The sequence below is a fragment of the Xiphias gladius genome, chromosome 21 (assembly GCF_016859285.1).
Source record: "Xiphias gladius isolate SHS-SW01 ecotype Sanya breed wild chromosome 21, ASM1685928v1, whole genome shotgun sequence".
NCBI classification, from domain to species: domain Eukaryota; kingdom Metazoa; phylum Chordata; class Actinopteri; order Istiophoriformes; family Xiphiidae; genus Xiphias; species Xiphias gladius.
In genome coordinates, this window is record NC_053420.1 from 17,608,779 (window position 1) to 17,622,931 (window position 14,153).

The 14,153-nt window shown below is 40.5% G+C and overlaps 1 protein-coding gene across 3 annotated transcripts; it reads right to left on the reverse strand.

Annotated features, from left to right (window-relative positions):
* Positions 1-450: 450 nt before the first annotated feature.
* Positions 451-13,840, reverse strand: fancd2 (FA complementation group D2). 3 transcript variants are annotated; one of them, XM_040116281.1, is made up of 44 exons: positions 13,591-13,839; positions 13,265-13,325; positions 12,828-12,962; positions 12,659-12,726; positions 12,465-12,571; positions 12,259-12,319; positions 12,023-12,075; positions 11,833-11,911; positions 11,517-11,641; positions 11,325-11,412; positions 11,121-11,225; positions 10,881-10,981; positions 10,655-10,757; positions 10,529-10,564; positions 10,288-10,434; positions 10,011-10,145; positions 9,772-9,903; positions 9,468-9,575; positions 9,222-9,331; positions 9,064-9,118; positions 8,189-8,308; positions 7,920-7,993; positions 7,690-7,833; positions 7,398-7,498; positions 7,180-7,295; positions 6,967-7,075; positions 6,762-6,860; positions 6,555-6,649; positions 6,325-6,480; positions 5,956-6,072; positions 5,542-5,670; positions 5,322-5,440; positions 5,055-5,165; positions 4,822-4,952; positions 4,637-4,736; positions 3,671-3,793; positions 3,408-3,501; positions 3,071-3,142; positions 2,726-2,764; positions 2,563-2,637; positions 1,937-2,011; positions 1,556-1,702; positions 1,361-1,474; positions 451-573 (listed from the first exon to the last, which is right to left on the reverse strand). In XM_040116281.1, the coding sequence occupies exons 2-44, from the start codon at positions 13,323-13,325 to the stop codon at positions 490-492; spliced, it is 4,353 nt and encodes a 1,450-aa protein (XP_039972215.1). In that variant the 5' UTR covers positions 13,591-13,839; the 3' UTR covers positions 451-489. The 3 variants fall into 3 exon arrangements, with proteins under 3 accessions (XP_039972215.1, XP_039972214.1, XP_039972216.1); XM_040116280.1 differs by having other exon boundaries at positions 490-573; positions 13,515-13,840; XM_040116282.1 differs by lacking the exon at positions 13,591-13,839 and adding an exon at positions 13,410-13,510 and having other exon boundaries at positions 490-573; positions 13,265-13,327.
* Positions 13,841-14,153: the final 313 nt, after the last annotated feature.

A 14,153-nucleotide genomic window follows, 5' to 3' on the forward strand; every position in this document is an offset into this window, starting at 1 on the left:
TTCTTAACTAATGCCTAAAAATGGTGTCTTTATGGGCACTATTTATGTAGTAATCATTTTAAATTTATTCCTGTGAAAAATATAGTTAATACTGAATGAAAAAATCTGACCAAAACTATCTCTAAACAATCCATACTTTGTCAGCACAGTGAAAACACCTAATTATTAAGCATATTTTATCTTCAACAGAAAAGGAAACCAGTGCAAGTACATAAATGCATCTCATTTATTTTTTTAACGTGCATGCAGTGTTATTGCCACATACATATAAAACACAAAAATGTTGGTTATATATTGGTATTATTAATCTTGTACCTGCACACTGCCCAGTGAGCGGCAATATTCAATACATTCTGAAAGCATTTATGTAAAAAGCCAATAAAATAAATAGACATTCATAACTTCAAAAGGTGATCCATAAATGGGATTTTGACCCAAATGCAAACGTTTAAAGTCAAAGCCAACGGTTTATTGTTCTGTTATTAAGTGTTACTCAGAGTTATCTGTAATATCTTGCTCCACATCTTCGTCTCTGTTAATCTTCTTACTTTCCTCAGAGTTGCTCTCCTGGGCCTGGAGGAAAGCACATGAGAAACATTTGGCAAACATGCAAATTTGAAGTTATGACCCTGCTTGCAAAAAGCAGAAAATCACATACTTACAGATCACGGTGTCTTGGGACTGACACCATATCAAACTGTTTCCCTGTTAACTGTGTCAGCCATTACTCATTAGCTTTTTAGAGAGCTCTACGAGTAATCTTATCGGTCCACTGCCTTCTACAGTTTCGACTGCCTATGGACCGACATATATGGTTTAAACTTTACAAAGTAACGACTGACTCAGCAGCAGTGAAAGGAGGCTGCTAGGCTGTCTTACATAACTGACTGTATTACTACTGTGTGCTGCTTATCCCTTAAATAACACTTGGTGGTCATTGCTCCTGTGAACCCTTTCAGCTACTAACCACATACTTAAACATTGCTCTACTTGCATTTGTTTTTTTATTTACATACTTTGTTCAGTTTTATGAAAAAAGGTTTTATTCACTTTGCTATATTTTTCCCTTTTCTTTATTCCTATGTCTAATTAGTACACAGAGTGTCAAACATTTTTACCAAATACCTGTTGGGCTCTGTAGTTTTTAGCCCATTTTTGGTTTTGTCAACTAATTCTTGGTTAAGTCAGCCCTGAGGCCACACTGTCTCAAATGTAACAGAATCAAACCTATTTAATTTTCATAACAATATCTAAACCAACATCGATAACATAATCTCATATTTGATAAATACATGCAAAAACAATTCTTGCATCAAGTTTGAATATAACGCTACTTAGAAATTCTGGTAATGGCAGGTACCTCATCCTCTGACTGTTCCTGAGGCAGCAGTGAACGTTGCGCCTCCTCCTCCTCCTCCTCCTCCTCCTCCTCATCGTCACTTCCTTGTGACCTCTGAGAAAGAATCTCTTCACCCTGCAGCATACATTATGTCATTCTAAGTCCAAGATTCAAAATTCACAGAGACACATTAATACAAGTCCAATAATGTTATACCTTCAGGTTGCGGTTCTTCAGGTTGCCCATCCAAAATGCCTCCTGACAGTTATTAAGTGTCAGAGTCGCCTTCACTCTGTACACAAACAGCTCGAGGCTCTTCTTCAAGGCTGGCACGTGGCTGGTCAAGCTTGTATCCTGGTGAGTCTGAGCACCAACACATTATGACAAGGCTTAGTTAATGAGCCCCTGAGGATTAACATGTACTATCCAGACACTCTCTGACTGTTTTTCCTCTAACGTGACAGGAGTATTTTTTTACTCCCTGATTGGTAGATTTGGCACCAGTGCAAGCAGAGAGATGTCTCCAACAACAACAACAAAAAAACCAAAACCCTCATTAGACAGGAATGAGCTGGAAACTGTGTGATCTGTAGCTACCTTAGAATGTCCACACATGTGATGGAGCTGCCTGGTGCTGAGCTGGAAGGTCTTCAGTAGGCTCTGGACATCCTCCTTAAACACAGTGCATCACACACATCTGCATCTTGCATTTTGTACACAACACAAAGTGTTTTTCTCTGCTCAGCCAAGCTTTAGTTTTAACCCATGTTTGAATAATTTAGGGAAGCAGAAAACATGCACTTGCTGCACTGTTGTACTGTATAAAGCAATGTAGGAATCAAGTTTGTTTAGGGATTAACTACAAAATCTTATGTTAGCACTATGGCATCTCTGAATACCTTTGTGCCTTAAGACATGTTTTAATACAATCTTTTCTGTAGGTCATGCTTGTATATCAAAATGTATTTGTCTAAATAAACAAAAACATTAGTAAACTATATTGATTAGATTGGCATTACAGATTGTCATGAGTGGTTTGTTCACTGGCTTTTGCTTATATTGAATCCTTGACTAAAATGTACTATAGTTTTAAATTGTTTCCAGAAGTAATAACATCAAGGTCCATTAACTATTTAAGAGCACCTTCTAGTTTACCAAGAGCATTCTTATACAAAATTAGCAATGACATTTAAAGGCTGTTATGGAGAAGAGTTCATGTCTACCTTGTGCCTTTTGAAACTGTAGTCCAGTAGCGGCATCCCCAACTTCAGGAAGGTTTCCAAGAAAAGTCGGCCATACTACCAATAACAGCATTATAGTCAGTTAGTAGAAAAAAATTAGAGCAGCTTCACCTGAATGTGAAATTCTATTGCTGAGCCACCTCACCTTTAGGCACACATTGAGCACTGGCCTAGAATCAAACACCTGTATGAAGAGATTAGAGGGAAAACAGTTGAGCAGATGAACTTAACTTGAAACAGATTGATTTTCAAATCTAATAACAAAAAGATGAGGTGAAATATAAGTGATAAGACTGAATGATTAAAAAATAAAAATAAAACAGCGATTCAAATTTAACCCACAGTATGAATTACCCAAAACTAACAGAATAACATATCATGGAACACCTGACCCGGTAGCTGGCTGACTACTGGAAACAGGTTAGGGGAAAAGTCACAGTCTGTGTAGTATACATTGACAGCTATATGATGACACTAACAGATGATGTACCTTAACTAGGTTGACCAGGATGTGAAAGTCTCTGACAGCCAGGTTCCATGTCAGCAGCTTCTCACTCTGAGCCTGGGAGAAGGACATGGGTGGAAAACGACTATTGAGATGAAACTGACCATTAATTATGCAGTCATACTCCACATTCAAAAATGCTCTATGGGTTATAAATTGAAGTTATAAACAAACTGGCATGTTTAAACAAATGTTTAATAGTCTGTTGATTGGCCACTAAGTAGAGTTCTGTAGTATTGTTTTACAGAGCTAATTACATCGAGGTCTTTCACACAGTATATGCACAGAAATGCATTGTATACGGTGAAACTATGTGGCTGACCTCAGTGTTGTCACTGATTTTGCCAGCAGGAATCCTCCTGACAGCTTTATCCAGCTCTGCCATCATCACTTTATAGAACACCAGGAATGTTTGCCTGAAGAAGGACAACGAGAAAAGAAGAGAAGAATGAGCAACAGAATAATAATGAGAGGGCTGACTATACTCTTTACTGTGATTATGGTTGATAATTACAGTTTACATTACACAGTTACAGCTACAGTATGATAACTAAGCCCAAAGGACTGATGGAGATGAGGATCTACCTGCTGAGAGTAGGCCATGACGCAGAGCTCTCATCTTTCGACGCATTGAGGAGCTCAGGGATTCCTTCTCCTGCTATTTCCTCCACTGCCTTAAGAACATCATCAACGTGTTCCAGGTAGATGCTGCAGACGGGAAAAGACAAAAGCCGTCATCATTAAAAATTTTAGATGCTTGTCCACAATAATAACAATACCACATGATAATACATGGTGTTAACTAGCAATGGTGTGCTCTTAAAATATGATAACATTTCTAGGTGCTTAGGAGGAGGGATGGGGTCGGGGGGGGGGCATGTATGATTGGAGAGTGGAACAATTCTGACTTAATTCCCTCATAATTTAACATTAATGTGTTGCGGTCATAGTGTTGTGCAGCTACGAGCATTGCTGAACAAAATACCGACTTCATCCATTTATTGGGTCACAACAAATTCACTGAGCTACTTGTGTGGCATGTGGATGGACAGCTCAGATGCTTGTTTGCACTGGCAGGTGTATAAACATTTATTAAAGAGCCATATTTAATTTTTCCCTTGGCAGTTTGCATTAAAAATAACATTACATACACAAAAGACCCATATAAGATCATAAGGGTTTTCTAAAGGTTTTGCAGAGATAATGCTCCTGAGGACCTTGCTCTACAAATCAATTTGAATCCTTTAATCTAAAAAAATTTATTTTACATTATCAACGTAGTGTGAAGGATTCACAGAGTTGGAAACCTAACCTGTCATCGCTCTGTGGTTTGTCAAACTCTGTTATGGCAACATGATTTCTAAATTACCACAGACTTAGTGGAATTTCTGCAACTTCTTGTTACTAATCAACCCTCATACTGTATATACCAATACCAATATATGTGTGATAAGCTCTAATCCACTGCCAATGTATCAGCTTGCTTTACAGTAATTCTGCATGCAACTTTTTGTTTTCTTCAAGATGGCCATTTATGACATTCGGACACACCTTAGGAGAGTGTGAAGTACTTCATTGAATTTGTTCCCTCGCTCTTTTTCTCCCCTGGCTGTCACCCAGTCTTGGCTCAGGAAACGTTTTGCTAGGGAAGCTGGGAAGAAAAATCAGACAGTTACCATCACAGTCCAATGGATAGTAGGTAAGTGGATTTAAATGAGGTAACGCGTCAGACTGACCGATCTGCTCGCTGTAGGTCGCGGGGTTCCCTCCTTTCTCCGACACAGTGGACAGAAGCTGGGAGAGACACAGTGCAGTACTGAGACTTGGCACCGTGCTGCGGAAGTTCAGCAGGTACTCAAAGCTTTGTCTAAACCAAAGAAAAGGAGGCAGAGGTACATTTTATTCTGCTATCACACAAAAACACAAATTAAACTAATGTATTTGATACTATTGAATTATTGTTACTCACTTTACAAGCTGTTCCAGGGTCAACTCAGAATGTCCTTCTTTGAGTCGTTCAGCCAATACTCCAAGGGCTTTCTTCAGTAAGCATCTCTGACCTGGCAGACTGAATCCGGACCTGACAAATACACACATACATGCACACAAATCAGGGACAAAACTCAACAGGAGCCAGTTACACGCTGACACTCCCGAAGGCATGCTACTCTAATGCTTCACAGAGTTGACATATTTAACGTCTGACAAAATAGTCAGTGCCACTGGTTCTCCTCACCAGCTGAAGGTGGTGTTCAGGACCTGCAGGAGCAGCTGGTAGCTAGATGACATTAACTGGTGCTCCTGTACATCTGTGGCAGGTCCATCCACAACACCGTTGTTCTCAGACAGCAGTGTCTGTGAAAACGTACCAATGTATACAAGCTTGAAGGGAATTTTGTTTAGAGTTGGAAGAGATGTTGCTTTTTCTCATAACTCCTAAATGTGGGATTTCGTACCTGAAAATGGTTGTGACAGTCCTCTAGGTGTGAGCAGAGGGCAGGCAGCAGCTGGACACAGTAGGAAGCAAAATCCTTGGAGCTCCTCTGTTGTAGATGGGAGAAGCCCACACTTTTATCGGCCCTTCCCTGTGCAAGAAAATATATCATTTTTGTTCATTTAAGCATATTACAGTTTTATACAGTTGCAACTAATTACATATTCACATATTATCATATATGAATGGATAATCACCTAATCACCTAAAATGTATAAATAGTGTTGCGACAGAGCAACAGGTTTTCCCCCAGACCCTGTCTAATGTTTTGTGCAAATGCCACACCTTTCAAACCCCTGCACAGTTACATTTAATGTTCTGATACGTGTTTGTCACCTGTATGCTCACTCTGTTTGTAATTCGCTTTTTTTTGTACCTTGAGGAAAGGGGCTCTCTTGGCAGGGGCAGCTGTAAGACTGAACTCCAGTTTTCGAAGCATATCCTCCAGCAGGAGGACCAGCTCAGCAGGACCCAGCAGGACCTCCTCCCGCACCTCAATGTCAAATTATTAGAGGAGTTATATAACTTTCCTTTAAATTTTAATCCCACCAGATCTTTTTCCTCTGTGTTTAAATCATGGGTTTTGAAATTATCTTCATTTCCTTGTTAATTTCTGACAGCTAAAAAGACACTGCTGAGATCTGCCCTGAGTTTGAAACCCCTGATCTTGTTTTAAATTAAATTAGTAAAAAAATGTAAAAAGGCCCACCCTTTTATATAAAATTAGAGAGATTCTTCTTCTCACCTTGGTGTTGAGCTCAGAGTCCAACAGTGAGCGAGACAGCAGGCCACACTGCAGCACACTAAGCACCTCCATGTCCAGCTCCCTGAAAAACTGTCTGTAGGACAACAGGCTGACTCCTTGCCGGATCTCCTTTTCTTTCTCTTTCTCTGGCTGCTCCTTTAGCACATCCAGAATCACCTTTTTAGCTCAGTTACATTAAAAAGAGATGAATGTGAGAGGTCAAGGTTTACCTGCTGAGTTTCATTCACTTCAGTCGTGTCCTCAAGCTGACAGCTGCTTTCTGAGGAACTCTTAACAGGGGCCTTCCTCTTCTTTCCTATGCCATCTAAATAACATATGTGAGTAAGACAGGTCACATAAGTATTAATTCTTTATGTAGAGTATTTGATTTCATCAACACAAAACAGAGTCAAATATTTTCCGTTAGGCTTGGTCACCTTTCTTTGCCTTATTCACAGAAGCAGCAGAACTAAGTATTACTCCGTCTGTGCTTTCTCCATCAAAGTTAGCAACAGGTGGAACGTAGCCAGGTGTTCCTGAAACACAAAGAAAAGAGGATATTATTTTAAAATCTTCAGTAGAATTGTCACCACATGGCATAAGATTTTGAAACCTCCAAATATCGACAGATCAAAAACTCACCAGCCAAAGCCCTCTCCAACAGTGTCTGAAGGTAGGTGATGTTCTGCAGACGAGTCATCACTTTCATCTTCATCTCAGTTTCTTTTTGAGTGCAAAATGCATTTATGACCTTCCACAAAACAGGGGTAAGGCACAGCTTTATACACATCTACTACGTATGAGAAAAACTTTGTCCGTATCAGTCGAGCCCATTTTACAATAACATGCAGTTACCTCTCTGAACCAGTTGATGGTGTGAAAGAGCAAAGTACAGAGGAACTCTCTCTCAGCTTTTGACAGACTCTCTATTTTCTCTACTACATCCATGTCTGTTAGGATCAGAGGGCAGCCTGTGATGAAGCAAATGTCAGCACACAGACAAATCATTTTACAGCCACAGGAATGAGAGCAAACAGGTTTCTATGAGAGATTTGCAGCTTCCTCTTCCTCACCCAGCAGAGCATCAATTTCCTCTAGGTCTCCCTGATGCTGCTTCTCCTCACACAACCTCAGGAGGCGAAAAAACGGAGACAGACAGAGAGGAGACACTCGCCTGCACAAAATATAGCAATAAACATATCTAACATCTCATTGATTAGGGTTGGGGTTAGATATTACACATGCAAATCTGTGTAAATTCCCTTGCAGTATTTCACTGCAAGTAAAATACATCAATTATTAAATACTGTTATCACTCATCAGAGCCTCTTATAAATTATAAGTGGCTGAAGTGGGATGACTGACTTGTGTGCCTTCTTGGTTTGACTCTGCTGCTCCCCTTTGTTCTTGAGGTCTTTGGCCAGCAGAGGCAGCAGGTTGATGGCGATGCCTCCCTGACTCTCCTCCTCATCCAAGTTGTACATAACACGGGCCGGGAAAGGGAAGGAACTGAGATACACGGGTAGGAGGGATTAATGAAACTAGGAATAATTATTTAAGCATATTAATCACTAATGCTGCTTTCCATCACTAACCCTGTTATGTCCGGGCCTAGATCCACGACAAAGTCATCCTGAAAGTCATCTAGGACACTCTTTGCAATGTTTTCCTGTTGGCAGGAAAAATATAACAGGACCAAAACATTTGTATTTGCAGCCGTTGCATTTTACAAAGCTGGCTGCAAGTCAGCAATTATACGTCAGTTCAATTAAAAAGGTTACTTGACATACAGTTATAAATCAAGAGATTAAAAAAAAAGATCTATTAGGTTTAGAGGTTCGGCAAATATTTGTCTGAGACACACCTGCACCTGTGGGTCCAGGGTAGAGCTCAGGATCAGATTGGCCAGTTCATCATAGTACAGCGCTGCAGCCTCAGGTGAGCTTTCACTGCTCGACCTCACAAGCTCCAACAGGGCTGTCAGCTACACCAAGCCAAACACACATGCATGAGTATATTTACAGACAATAAACCTCCGGTTATGGTCACTGTGTGGTGTGTTGGAAGGTGTAACAAGAATGGAGAAAAATATTCCTCAAACGTCAGCTCTCAGTTATTGATAATGAAGTGGCATGTTATAGTTTGTGGCAGGAGAAATTATTACTATTATCATTTTTTTGGGCTTGACCTCTTTCACAGGAAGGTCACAGCACATGTTTAGCTACTGAAGAGCAAACCCATAAGATTATTATTAAAGTTATAGAGAAACTATACCAGTTGATAAAACACCATTGTTAGTTAAAATAAATACAATAAACAAGATGGCATAAATACATAAACAAAGGTGAAACAAGGCCATTTTACGAAATTATAAATCCAAAATAAATGCTAAATGTAATTTCAGTCACAACCTTTTGGCTGTTTTAAACAACATAAATGCATAAAGTCAAAAAAACATTTATTGTATTATAAGTTCTACATTCATTCATACTTCCTTGACAAAATACTAAAACTAGAGCTGAAGTATATTAAAAAGTAAAGATTTAATGTTGTCTAAATACACTAGAAGTTATAGATTACAGCTATCACTTAGTACTTAACTTACTGTTAAACTTACTGAAAAACTTACTTGAAGAAATCAAACTAAACAAAAAGGAAAACAAATGAAAAATTTCAACTGCAATATCCCGGCTACATAAACATTGTTCATTCTGACTATTTTTAATGCCTAACATATACCTGTCTGAACGTCTCCTGGGGTAAAGACCCATTCTGTGGCTCCTTCATTTTAGGCCTGGATGGTGGCAAAGAGCATTATCAAGACATAAAGAGATAAAGTGACAGAATAAACATGAAAAATGCTGCTTCTTTAAGTGCCTATGAGAAATAGCCCTCACCTGAAGGCCCCCATGCTGCCTACAATCATGACAGCACCAATGATGCCAATACGCTTGTATTTGGGCACAGTGCTGGAGAGCTGTTTGCGGATCACGATGTGCATGTCATCCTGAGGGGTAAAGAAACAAAACAAAAAAACAATTGTGGGGTCAGTCACTGGAGGAAAAACAACAAGAAAAGGCAGAAAACATGTTGAATTAAAAGACTGAGCCATATCTTTTTCCTATGAATGTGTGACTGTGCACCTGGATGTGAGATCCTTGCTGCTGTTGCCCAAAGGCCAGTCTGCTCAGGAGGTGGAAGAGTCTGCGGATTTGCTGTGGCGTGAGGTTGTCCATATAGTCCAAAATTCCCTGTATCAGACACAATGCTCGGTTAAAAACTAAACTAAATGGAATGGTAAGATACAGAACCTCACTATGAGAACAACGAGGGACCGTTTGCTACTTACAAGCTGTAGCTGACTGTATGTATTATGCTCATTCATAAATGTTTCTAGGTGTTTTTATGTAACAGCTTCAATGGCAGGTAGTTGGATCACTTCCTTACCTTCACAAACACAGCATAGAGAGCCATTTCTGAGGGCTTTTCTTTAACCAGACCACAGAGTAGCTCCAGAGCCGTGTCCACCTCCCCACCCACACCACTGCAGACATGGGTTACTAAAGAGCCCACCACCTCCTGTGAACCATTATACAGGGCAAAAATCAATCACATGCATTTTCATTCAACAACAGACAAATACACTTATGCACGTTAAAAAAAAAAAAAAACAATCCCAAACTCACCTGTTGGCAGTAAGAGTCAAACACAGTGAATGAGAGTCGGTACATGTGTCCACCAAAAGGCACCACACAGGGGTCAGGGGAGCGTAGCAGACTCTGAGCCACAGACAGGATGGAGGGGAAATACCCTCGCATGACCTACATTGTCATCAGTAATAATTACAACACATTTTTCAATCACTAATCAATTACCAAACCACAGAACATATATATCACTGTACTACCTTGTTTGTACAAACTCTAAAGCTTGTTTGGCTTGTTTGTCTGCAGACTGACCCACCTGAGAATAGTCCCTGAAGGTCTTCTGTAGCAGAGCCTCCTGGATTCGTCCAGTCCTTACTTTGACCTTCAGCACCCTCTCTGCACCCCGTCGGCTCTGGTTGGCATTGGTGGAATGGAGGATGAACAGCACCAGCAGATCTATTACCTGAAACGGCACCGCAGGGACATTTTAGAGAGATACTGTATATGCACACACATTTAAATTAATGCACTGAAAAAACTGAGGAGGTGGCATTCACCTTATGGTCCTCTGCTTCATTCACAGATTCTATTGCCTAATGAAAGAAATGGAGATGAAAAGAAGTGACTGTTAGCCATTAGCAATAGGAAAAAATTCAAAAACAAATCAATATTTAATTTCCCACCTTGAGCCAAGCCTCAGAAATAGTTTTCTGGAATCTCACTGCTGACTTGATGCCGTCCAGTATCAATGTAATGCTGCTGCCAGCTGCTGGTGTGGAAGCTGACCTGCTCCAAAACCAGACCTATTAGATCAACTCATCAAGAACCTACTGGTCTACTTCCAAATAAGTTCCTGACAACATGTATTGATGCCAAATCATGAGTGAACTGTAATCTGTGTTGTCTTACACTGCTGCTCCTCTGCTTATCGTGCGGCTCTGCGAGGCCTGCAGCACTGGAGGAAGAACACACTGCTCCAGCTCCAGCTTCTTATGAAGATTACTCACCACCTACACAGATGTAAACACATGCCAAACTTTTTGATTCCAACATAAAGGTACAATAATAACAAGGTAATAGAATTGGTACATTTGCTATATTGTGTTTTTTTAAATGTAAAATGCTGTGGACACAACTCAGGGATCTAACCTCATATGCATCCGAGGATGAGACAGAGTGCAGGATGAACTTGACAACCACAGGTAGGTCTTCCAGTTGCACAGCAGCCAACGTGGCCATAACTGCTCCACGAACCTGAGATCACAGGCAGTAACAGGTAGTAAGCCTAAACAGTAACATCCACTAGTCCTTTAATAATTCACAAAAATGAGTGTAACAGAGTGTGTGTACTACCTCAGTCAGTAATGAGGAACTGAGGTTCAGGCTAGAAAGGGCATCCAGGATGGGGACAGTCAACTGAGTGTTCGTCTGGAGTAAAGAGCTACACAGAGCAGTGATGAGAGCAGTGGTTAGTATATTCAGCAACAAAAGCCACAGACACATTACAAGAATCGCAGGTCTGTAGTAGAGTTTTACTGTGCGTACTTGAGCTCCCTGGCTACGTCATTGTGCTGGGAGTCTTCCAGTATCTCTGGCAGACTGGTGATGATGTCACGCTGAACATCCACAGGTGCTACTGACACCAGCTCCATGAGCTTAGCTGCCAACTCCTGCAAATGCAGTAACAGGCCATAAAGAGGGCAGAAGCAAACAAGCACATCGCCATCTAGAAGTTAGTGATGACTGAAATCACGATTGCAGACATAATGGAACAGATCAGCGAAAATACAAACAACTTTAAAACTTTAATGGCTGTGACAACTGAACATGCAACAAAACCTATCATAACAGAAATGACTACCTTGCTGTCCACAACTCTGTCTAGCCATTTGAGCTGGTTAATAATTATACGTGGAATACTGAGTCCTCCATCTCCAGCACTGTAAGGGACAGACCAGGATGACATTTAGAAAAATAAGACAAATGGGAAAAAGTGTGTAAAAAAAAAAATAGTACAAATGCTGTCAAGTGAACTCATATTAAATACTGACCCATCTAACATAAATTCAGGGAGTTTCTCAAGCAAGGTGTTAATGATGGAAGTCTGCGTGAGAGAGAAAAGTAGATTTAGGATTTGTGTATGCTTACACTTTGCACAATGCACATTTGCATGCCTCGCAGCATAGAGACATTTTGTATTTGTTTTTCTGTGTGACCCTTTATCCTTTATCCTTTGTGAAAAAGTGATGCAAGCTGTCTTTGGCAGATTCTATGCAAAACATCTTACCTGCAGCATTTCAATCCCCAACAGCATGCGTAGCAGACTTTCCTGGAACGAGCTGACAGAACTACACCACAGGGGAAAACACGTCAGTCTGCTACACCATACAAACCCCTGACATAAGCTTAGTCTAGGCTGTAACTGTGCCTTCCATAACTAAATGCAAAGTCTGAAGTAGCCTCTATAGCATGGAGCGTTTTTAGAGCGGTTACCTGGCATCTCCATCAGACAATTGTGGAACACATGGAAGGAGGCAATTCCTAAACCTCTCAGGGTCCTCAATGTGAGACTCTAATCCAGTGATGAATTCCTGTACAATCTGAGCAATGAAATTTCAATGAAACATAATTGTCTCATGCTAAATACCCTGATTTTGTGTGTGTATAGTGATGGTGCATATACTTACTCCAGGGTACCTGGGACTCTTCCGTAGTTGTTGCTGAACCCTTTTTTGAAAAACTACTTGGTCGACAGCTAGCGACGAAAAGATAAAGATTACATAAATCAGAAGGGGAAAAAAAGTTATTTCATTTATGGGCCTGGTATGTTTTGAAACTTGAACTGAGTGCGTTTACCAATCTCGTTGGATGTGCCGCCTTTTTTCAAGGTGACACCTGCCTCTCTCAGAAATATGCAGAATACACTTTCATGTGTCTCTTCTGAAACAGCTTGCTTTGGTTGGCGGGCAGTGCTGCGACTCTTCTTTGCCTCTGTGGAGAGAAGAGAATAAACCCTTAATAAAACAGGAAGGCTTCCCAAATAGGACACTTTTTAGTCATTTGCCAAGTATGCTGCTGTTCTCGTCATATTAGTGAAATAGTAAACAAGCAGTGGGCCTGTCACGCATATCATTTTTACTCCAATACTGATTCTACTTTGCTCTGAATGCTAATTATATAGTTGGCTATAGTGTGATGAAATCCTTGACCTGAAGCTGACGTTAGCTTGGGAACTTCACTGAGGAAACCTGGCACATAGTTATGATATGTTGTGATATTAGGTAAAAACTTACTAGTGGTTGTAGGGGCTCCCTCTCCTTTATCCACAGATGAGCGTCGCTTTCTGCGCATCATCTGAGGAAATTCAAAGGTCAGAAAGTTTTTCATAGCCAGACCAGGCTAGCAATAACAAGCATGTGTACGTATTGTTGATTAGCTTTACTTGATAGTTTCACCTCTTTCGTACAAAGCAAATATACTGTAGCTAAGGTGTTAGCAAGTTCAGGAACTGATTCAATAGCTATGACACAAAATACTCCATACTTCACTTATATAACGTTAAATCGATGTTATGTTGCTGGCTGTCAAAATCCTGCAGAATGATGAAAGTGACACATACTGTTCAAAGACAGGCGACGATATTTCGTCCACAGACACAAGTTACAAAACAAAGTTCCGCGCCAAAGTGCTTTGCGCGTCATCAACGTCCAGTCAGGGATCCTCTTCGTGTACCTTAGCTAACCTGGGATGGTTGCTAGAAAAAAGAAAATGCCTTGCGCGTTTGAGAATTATCGAGTAAATCAACTCCAAATGTTGTTCATAGCTCTTTTAATTGTGACTCTGATGACTGTACTCTCAATTGTGCTATTAAAAGTAGGGCTTGTTCAACATCACTACGCCTACAATGTCTTTTAGACGGTCTCTAATTTTCTAGCATGGGCGGCTTGTTTTTTTTCAGTAGATCTCCCCGATGTAGGGCGGGGTTTGCTTATATTGTACGGCGAGTCTTTCCGGGACATGCCGTGTAGGAAAACAGGCACAACCACAGAGCGCTCTACCGGCGCAACTTCATCGAAGAGTGTAAAGTTGTACGAGCGATTCACTGCTACCCGTCTCCTTCTTTATGAGATACCGAGTCAAGATTTTTTACTTTCTTCAGTTGGTTCTACTTAGTGGGTCAAA

Bases quoted from the DNA above. Each gene is read 5' to 3' on its own strand.
- fancd2 (XM_040116281.1), bottom strand. From the start codon at position 13,325: ATGATGCGCAGAAAGCGACGCTCATCTGTGGATAAAGGAGAGGGAGCC. The intron at 6,073-6,324 runs GTGAGAAGAAGA...TTTGACATTGAG, and splicing joins ACTCTGAGCTCAACACCAAG to GTGCGGGAGGAGGTCCTGCT. The intron at 4,953-5,054 runs GTGAGTAACAAT...TCTTTGGTTTAG, and splicing joins ACCCTGGAACAGCTTGTAAA to ACAAAGCTTTGAGTACCTGC.